Raw genomic sequence first — 8,647 nt, 5'->3', positions numbered from 1 at the left:
TTGGAGGCCGAGGAGGCGCCCAGGAGCAGCAGCTGGAGCGCCTGGAGGGGCGGGGCGCGGGGCCGGTGGGGAGCGGGCGCCCCGCTCCGCGCTGCACTTCCGGCGGGCGGCGCTGGGGGCGGCGTGGAGTCCGGCTCGGCCGCCGCGCGCTCTGCCCGCTCGGCTCCGGAACCGGGCGCCGGGAAGCAGGAAGCGCGTGGCGGCGGGGATGGCGGGGCCCGGCTGGGGCCCCCCGCGGCTGGACGGCTTCATCCTCACCGAGCGCCTGGGCAGTGGCACGTACGCCACGGTGTACAAGGCCTACGCCAAGGTGGGTGCGGGCCGGGGCGCTCCGGGGCTGCTGTGCGGGGCAGGAATCCGGGGCATGAGAACTTCTGAGGGCCTGGCCGCCGCGCCCGCCAGACCCTGAGCAAGCCCGGGTGGGGGCCGGGCCGGGAAACTAGGGGAGGTTAGAGCCCGCGGGAGAGCAGTTAGGGCCCGCGGCCTGCCACGTCCCAACCTTCGGTGGAGGAGGCGGGAGCTGACTCCACCCGTAGGTCTTGAAAACAAACACGTACACACCCCTGTTTTGTCTGGAGAGGCAGATGGAGACCTCGATGGAGCCTTGGTGTCAGTGGCTGAAGAATAGGCTCAAAACAGGGAGGATCTAGTGGGCTGGGAGGAGTCTGGGACGGGGTTTTAGAAGGCTGGGCCCAATTAGGAAGCACAGTGAGCAGTTCTAGAACACTGAATGACATGCCTTAGCCGGGGCACTCTAGAATACAATGAAATAGGGTTTTGAGCAGAGGGTTGGAGAAGCAGCAGGCTGGGTGGGAAGGTTGGGGTTCCCGACTCTGGTGCCTCATTGGCCTGAGAAGGAGAAGATGGGAAGCCTGGATGCTGGAGTGAGTGGGTGGGCCCAGTGAGGGGGAGAGGGGCAGAGGGAACCAGAGCCCCTCTAGCCAGGCATGGGCCCTAGCCCCCTCAAGGCAGAACCCTCAAATCTCCTCTCCGCATAGAAGGACACTCGTGAGGTTGTAGCCATCAAGTGCGTAGCCAAGAAGAGTCTGAACAAGGCATCCGTGGAAAACCTCCTGACAGAGATTGAGATCCTCAAGGGCATTCGACACCCCCACATCGTAGAGCTGAAAGACTTCCAGGTGTGGGCCTGGGGTGGGGCCACTCCCAAAGGGGGCTGGAGAAGGGACACTCTTCAAGCTGCCTCTCTGCCTCTAACTACAGTGGGACAGTGACAACATCTACCTCATCATGGAGTTCTGTGCAGGGGGTGACCTGTCTCGCTTCATCCATACCCGCAGGATTCTGCCTGAGAAGGTGGCTCGTGTCTTCATGCAGCAGTTGGGTAAAAGCCTCTGACCCAGCCTGAGACCCCTTCCCGTGGTCTCTGCCCTCCCACTCCACCCCTGCCTCAGGCTTAGAGCCATGGCACTCTTAGCAGTTGCCTCCTGTCCCAGCTTGGTTTTAGGGCCTCATCTTTCCCATGGGCCCCTGTCTGGCCTAAGGATGCTGTGAGAGAGACAGAGGGAGGAGCTCCATGTGTGGAGAGTCTGGGCCTCCACACATGGAACATGATATAAAGACCTCATAGAACATTCCAGGGCCCAGTGGGTGGGACCCAAGTGCTTTGCCAAGGAAGAGGGCAAGAGCCTAAAGGGGTGGGGCATCCAGGGAGGCTTCTGGGAGGAGGGGAGACTTGTGAAGGGGCCCAAGGGAAGGGAAGGAGGTCACTCCGGGTGGGAGTAGGGCAAATTCTTAGATGTGACAGGAAGCTGGTCTTGAATGTAAAGCATTCAGTAGACCAGCCAGGCCAGAACTGGGGTTGCGCAGGCTTGAAGAGGCAGATGTAAGCCTGGGGAGGTGAGAGGCAGGTGGGAGATGGGCTCCTCTGACCTGTTTCTCTGCATGGGTCCTACTACCCAGCTAGTGCCCTGCAGTTCCTGCATGAACGGAATATCTCTCACCTGGATCTGAAGCCACAGAACATTCTACTGAGCTCCTTGGAGAAGCCCCACCTTAAGCTGGCAGGTGTGAGTCTAACAGCAGGGATGAGGTTTGGAGGGTGGGTGTGCGGAGGCCTCCCTCTGCGTGGGCTCACTCAGCAGTCCCGGTTCTCATGGAGCCCTCTGTTGAGTCATCAGACGGTGACAGGCTGGGAGACCCAGGGATGGGCTCCATCACCAAAAGGTAGGACCTTTCTCAGGCTATGCACACTCGACTCCAGCATTGTAATGGGTGGGGTCAGGGCTCAGTCTGGGGTCAGAGTCAAGACTCAGTGTGTGACCAGAGTGTCACCAGGATTGGGGCTCAAATTATGACCAATCTATGGCAGTGTTCGAGGGTGTGAGGTGGGAGAGGGGTTGGTTGTGGCTTCTGATAAGAATTGGAGAATTGACTTGGGGCTGGAGGGCAGAGAGCGTGGTATAACCCCAGCTCACTGGGACAGTGAGGGAGAGTCTGACCCCTAGTGAGCCCTCATCCTCATAGCTGGTGTGATCAGAGTGGGCTTCCTGGGAAAAAGGTTCCTTAAGGGACTGTGCAGGATGGGTAAGATTTATGCCCCCACGGGAAGAGGTAAAAGGGTGTTGCAGGCTAATCGAGAGAGAAACAGCATGAGCGCAGTAGGGAAGTGGCATTAATCCTGGCGAGTCTGGAGGGCGGGGAGGAGGCCTGCTCTAGAGCCCAGGGTGAGGCTTTAAGGCCAGGAGCAGAAGCAGCTGGAATTTGAGCCCTGCTACCTGGCCTCTTGCCTGCAGACTTTGGCTTTGCACAGCACATGTCCCCCTGGGATGAGAAGCATGTGCTCCGTGGCTCCCCGCTCTACATGGCTCCCGAAATGGTGTGTCAGCGGCAGTATGATGCCCGTGTGGACCTCTGGTCTGTGGGGGTCATCCTGTACGGTGAGAGCTCTGTCCCCGACCCCTACCCAGAGGTCTGCACAGTGTGTCCTCAGGCGAGGACTTTCTGGGTCACTCCTGAAGGGTTCCAATGAGAACGCTGCCTCTACTGGCCCGGGGCCCCTGCTCTGAGGGATGTTAGGCCGCCTCCCCAGGAATGGGCCAGGTCAGGCTTGACCCTGTCCCGTCCTGGCCTGCCCTCTGCCTCCCTTCCACAGAAACCCTCTTCGGGCAGCCCCCCTTTGCCTCCAGGTCATTCTCGGAGCTGGAAGAGAAGATCCGGAGCAACCGGGTTGTTGAGGTGGGTCTGGCAGGGCCTTGGCACCTGCGGGGTTGGGGGGCAGAGGGAGTCAGGGCCCTGAGGTTGGAGACCTCACTGCCACCTGCACAGACTGGAGTGCGGGCTCCAGGCCACCTTTGTGATGCCGGGGTGTGCTCTAGACTGGAAGTTGAGGCTGCATTCAGTTCCAGGGACCCAGATTAGCCTACTACCACAGGGAGCAAAGGGCCCCAGATTGTTGCAGACCCCCCGTGGGGAGAAGGCCAATGCAGAGCCAGGCCCAGTCTTCCCAGGAGCATAATCCAGGAAGGGGAAAGCACCTAGAAACAGGGTTCTAGGACAGCTAAGAGTTCCAGGGAGGGCGTGGGCAGGAGCCTGGGGGAGGCTTGCCTCTCCTCTGGCCTCCATTACCTTCCTCCTGGGTCTCAGATTCTCCGTCTGTCAAACATGTACCTCGGGGCTACCCAGGACAGGGTGGTCCTGACAGGCGCCTGGGCTGGGGGCCGAGGTGCTGGAGCCCAGCGTGATCTGTCTTCCACCTTCCCCCTCCCTGCAGCTCCCCCTGCGGCCCCTGCTCTCCCGAGACTGCCGGGACCTGCTGCAGAGGCTCCTAGAACGTGACCCCAACCGTCGCATCTCCTTCCAGGACTTCTTCGCCCACCCCTGGGTGGACCTGGAGCACATGCCCAGTGGGGAGAGCCTGGCACGAGCAGTGAGCAGGCCAACGGGGATGGGGTGGGGTGCGGGTGGGTTGGGGGTCTCATCTACCCCTTTCAGTGGTAAACAGATGACTTGCCCAACAGGAGGCAGAGGGTGGGCTCAGGGGGACCTCTCTATTCCCGCCTCATGGTGAGCCTGGGGGGTGGGCATGACTCCTGATCTGCTGTCCCCCAGACCGCACTGGTGGTGCAGGCTGTAAAGAAGGACCAGGAAGGGGCTGCTGCGGCCGCCTTATCTCTGTACTGTAAGGCTCTGGACTTCTTCGTGCCTGCCCTGCACTGTGAGTGCCTGGGCCCCTGGGTGCAGTGGGCAGTGTGGGGGTGGGTGGGTCAGCCATAGCTGTGGTGGATGAATTCCAGAAGCAGCTCTCTATCCAGAATTTTGTGGGAGACAAGACAGAGGGTAAATCTGGAACTTAGTGATTTTGGGGAGTCCAGAGGGTTTGGTGTGGGCAGAGGTCCTCTTGCCCCAGACTCCTCATATAAACCCCCACTTTCTGTAGATGAAGTGGACGCCCAGCGGAAGGAGGCAATTAAGGCAAAGGTGGGTGAGCAAGAGTCCCCTTGAGGAAAGGGTGAGGGATCCTGGGGCCTCTGGGGACTGGCTCTCTTAGAACTGGAACTTTCTCTCCTGGGCCGGGGTCAGGCCAGCCTCAGTTGACCCCTGACGTTACAGCTTGGGGCAGTCACTAAGGACCCAGAGGGGAACTTGGGGGTGGGCGCTGGGAGGGAGGCAGGGTGGGACAGGCCCTCCTCAGCCCCTCGCCCTCCTACAGGTGGGGCAGTACGTGTCCCGGGCTGAGGAGCTCAAGGCCATCGTCTCCTCCTCCAATCAGGCTCTGCTGAGGCAGGGGGCCTCTGCCCGAGACCTGCTCAGAGGTAGCCCCAGTTCCTGGCTGACCACCAGGCCCCCAGCGACTTCCTTGTAGCCTGACGGGGAGGCAGGTTGGGGCAGGTTCCCTGAGATGGAAAAACAGGCTGCTCCCCTCACCCTGAGCCTTTGCCCCTCATCCCAGAGATGGCCCGGGACAAGCCGCGCCTCCTTGCTGCCCTAGAAGTGGCTTCAGCTGCCGTGGCCAAGGTTTGTACCCAGCAGGAGGATCTAAGTGGGCAGGGGGGAGTCCAGATCATGACCCTAAGTGACCTGGTGTCCCTGTGGCTGCAGGAGGAGGAAGCTGGTGGGGAGCAGGACGCCCTGGCCCTGTACCAGCACAGCCTGGAGGAGCTGCTGCTGCTGCTGGCAGGTGAGTCCACCCCCCCATCACGACACCCCCCGAGCCCCGCCGCCCTGCCCTCACCACTGCACCCTCCCTCTCTTTGCAGCGGAGCCCCCAGGCCGGAGGCGGGAGCTGCTTCACACTGAGGTACCTATTGGGAGGGTTGGGGGGCTGCCTCTTCCCCTTTCATCCTGCTCCCATCTGGGGAACGTCCTCGGGTTCCCTTGGGGTGTTCCAAGTCTGGGAAGTCTGACTCCCAGACTTGATAATTTAGTGGCCCCGTGACTCCAGCGGGGCTCGGGTGCTCAGGTCAGGGTAGTGGGGTGGGCAGGATCTGGGAAGCCGGCAGCAGAAAGGTGGCTGGGCTGCTGCCGTCGGGAAGGCTTCCTGGAGGAGGAGCAGATAAAGGACTCAGGGTCCTGGAGAGCGTCAGGAGTGAGAGGGAGCTCCATCTAAAGGCCCCTCTGCCCACCCCCCACCCATGGGCGTGCCTTCCCTTGGCAGGTTCAGAACCTCATGGCTCGAGCTGAATACTTGAAGGAGCAGGTCAAGGTGGGCACGTGGGGGGCCACGTCAGGGCAAAGCTGCGTGGGTTTTGCTCCTCTCTGCCTGTTGATGTCTGTCCCCCGCTCCCCCGTGTGTCTCTGTCTCCAGTCTTCTGAAGGCCCGTCCATCACTGTCTCTGTTCTTTGCATTCTCGGTTGCTCAGCGGCTGTTCGTTGTGTCTTGTGTGTGTGTCTGGCTGCCCCTAACCCCTTGTGCTGCCTTTATGTCCCACAGATGAGGGAGTCTCACTGGGAAGCCGAGACCATGGACAAAGAGGGGCTGTTGGAGTCTGTGCGTAGCTGTGAGTCCTGCCCTGGGGTCTGACCCTCCATCCAAGGAGGGGTGAGGACTGGGAGTGGCTCTGGATGTTGCCTCTTTTGCTAGAGACCTGAGACCTACCCTCCCTCCTTACCCCTCCACAGCCTGCACCCTGCAGTGACCCCAGAAGGATGACTGGACAGACCACAAGCCCCCTGGAGTTGGGGGACACGCTAACCCAGGCTGACACCCAGAATTCTGTGGCCCTCTGCAATGCTGTGGAGCAGGCTTCCCAGATTGGCAGCTCTGAGACCCCCACATCCCAGGGTCCCCAGCACCCTTCAGGATCATCTCCACCCCCTAGAGGGTCTGATGGTCCATGGTGTGTGCTGGGAGCACTGGGCCTTGGCCCCGGGGGAGGGGAGCAGGACTCTGGGAGAAGAGTATTTCTTTCATGTGACTTTTGTTATTTGGTGGTAGCTGGCCCCTGAACCTGTTGATTTGGGGGCATCAAGCCTTCTGTGTTTGCTCTGAGAAGAAGGCAGGGAGCCCTCCGCAGGGCATTCTACTCTTGGCCCCACCCTGCAAGCTGGCAGCTGTGCCCTGTGTCCACCCCTGTCCTTCCTTGGAGCCCTTATTGCCTCCCTCCTTGTACTGGAACGGGGCACTTCAAGACCCCTCAGGGACCACCTACCCCACAGTATGCACTCAGCTCCATAGAATTCACCAGTCTTCTGGGAGCTGACCCTTGCCCACCCTCTCAGTATTCTAAGATAATCCTTCAAGCATGAAATAATCTTTGTGGGGTGGGGTAAATCTGAGAAACCCAGGCCTTGTTCCTGCCCTGGCCCAGGGGGCACAAGGGGAGGGTCCTCAATCCTCATCCCTCCCACTTCCATCCCTCTTTGGGGAACACCCCTCCCTGCCACAGAGCTGATTCTGGCCTGGGAGGAGGCATGGGGGTGGCCTGACCATCAGACTGCAGGGACCCAGCATCCTGAAGACCTGGTCCTAGATCTGACACTGCAGCTGCCCCGGCTTGTGACCTGGCAAGGCCCTTTCCCGTTGGGCCTGGGTCTCCCCATCTCCCCAATGGGGCTGCTACTACCTCCTTAGCCCCCCGCATGGACTTTGAGGAGGACAAGGTGACTTTAATCTGGAGAAAATGTACACAACTGGAGTTACTTAGGGGTTTCTTTTTAAAAAATCCCAGAGGGTGTTGGTGATTTTTAACCCTCTGCCCTTAAAAGCCTCCTTGGGGCAAGAGTTGTCTGTCTTCTCTGCAGGCGGCTGGGTGTAAAGAATGTAATCATTGTTTCTCTATTAAATTATTTTCTGACCATGTGCCTCTCTTCTTGCCCTGGCAAGAACAGGAGAGGCAGCCCCTATGCAGAGGCTGGGGCTGGAGGGGCCCCAGGAAAACCTAGGTAACCTGGGGGAAGGCTAGAGAGGCCACGGGGGGGTGGACGGAGTAAGAGCTATATCTGCCTCCTGCCCGCAGCCCCTGGGGGATCAAGGAGAGTCAGGCTGACCAGCTGCCATTCCAGAGACCTGAGCCCACCACCCAGGGGACCAGTGGGGAGCCGGCAAGCACAGGCCTGGGAGCCCAAGGCCCTTCCTCTGCACCTGGAGAAGGCTGGGCTCGACTGCCGAGTGCAGTCCTGTACACACTCCACGCTGCTCTGCACGCTGCATGCTCTCTCAGCCTGGACAGGGGCCCCAGCCTCCTGGGCTGCTAAGTGAGCACTGAGCTGGACTGGGGAAAAGGTCATCCCCTATGGTGTTTTGTGCTTATACCCTGCCCCCCAGGACCCCCAAACTGGGGTCATTTCCAGCAGGCCCTTCCCACCACACACTGCAGCCACCAAGGCAGCAGTTCCCTAGACTTACCAAAGACCACCAAGATGCTCAGCCTTCCATGTGACATGAAAGGGCTTCTGTACAGGAAGGGAAACATGCCAGGAGGGACCTAATTTCCCTGAAGCCCTTGGCCTGGCCATTGTGGGGCAGTGTAGAGCAGTGGTCCAGAGGGCAAGAGACACGGCTAAAATCCTGGTTCTGCCACTTGGCTGAGAAGCTTGGGACTCATTGATTAGCCCGTTTCTCAGGAAAATGAGGATGAAGATAAATGCCCTGCAGGAATTTGTAGGGATTAAATGAGTTACTGTATATGAAGCTGGCACATAAGTAAGAATTCAATAAAATGTTATTTTCAGATCTAGGGAGAGAAATGTACTTCAGATTATCTCTGGGAATGGGCTGGACAAAAAAGCCTCTATAAGTAAAATGAGGGAAAGGAAGGAGGGGAATGAAGGGAGCTGGTGGGTGACGACTGGAGAGGACCGGGTGGGAGGGAGAGTGGGAATGAGGAAGGACGGGGTGAACAACTGATGGAATAGAAGGATGATGGGATAGAGGATGGGCCCACAGACCTCAACTGTTTGTGGTATTGGGCCTGAAATTCCCATACATGTGGGTGTGGGGAGGAGCAGGCCCCCTAGGGGGATTGGGTACAGGAAAGACCTGGGAGGTTGAGGCCACTGGAGGAGGCCCTGGGAAAGGAACCTCTCTGGGGAAAATGTTTAGATGGTCTCCAGGCTGGTCCTGTGTCTAAGCCACCTGCAAGGAGGGAGGCAGCCCAGCGGAGGGGTGGGGCTCTCTCTCTAGGGCTCTCTTCAAATGGCAGAGGCCTATGGGAAATATGCTAATCCGCTTTTTAAGAAATATATTTTT

General features: G+C 59.4%; 1 protein-coding gene across 3 annotated transcripts; it reads left to right on the top strand.

Moving 5' to 3' along the window:
• Positions 1-173: 173 nt before the first annotated feature.
• ULK3 (unc-51 like kinase 3) lies at positions 174-7,258 on the top strand. 3 transcript variants are annotated; one of them, XM_058542082.1, is made up of 16 exons: positions 174-310; positions 1,002-1,139; positions 1,222-1,342; positions 1,921-2,025; positions 2,754-2,897; positions 3,113-3,195; positions 3,731-3,886; positions 4,069-4,174; positions 4,397-4,437; positions 4,670-4,772; positions 4,910-4,974; positions 5,059-5,137; positions 5,217-5,257; positions 5,615-5,662; positions 5,891-5,957; positions 6,079-7,258. In XM_058542082.1, exons 1-16 carry the CDS (start codon positions 209-211, stop codon positions 6,093-6,095), a joined length of 1,416 nt encoding a protein of 471 aa, XP_058398065.1. In that variant the 5' UTR covers positions 174-208; the 3' UTR covers positions 6,096-7,258. The 3 variants fall into 3 exon arrangements, with proteins under 3 accessions (XP_058398065.1, XP_058398064.1, XP_058398066.1); XM_058542081.1 differs by having other exon boundaries at positions 999-1,139; XM_058542083.1 differs by lacking the exon at positions 174-310 and having other exon boundaries at positions 1,064-1,139; positions 1,299-1,342.
• The last annotated feature ends 1,389 nt before the right edge of the window (positions 7,259-8,647 follow it).

Source organism: Diceros bicornis, chromosome 5, assembly GCF_020826845.1.
Source record: "Diceros bicornis minor isolate mBicDic1 chromosome 5, mDicBic1.mat.cur, whole genome shotgun sequence".
NCBI classification, from domain to species: Eukaryota; Metazoa; Chordata; class Mammalia; order Perissodactyla; family Rhinocerotidae; genus Diceros; species Diceros bicornis.
Note: the sequence above shows the minus strand (reverse complement) of the source record. Positions and strands in the feature narration are given on the sequence as shown.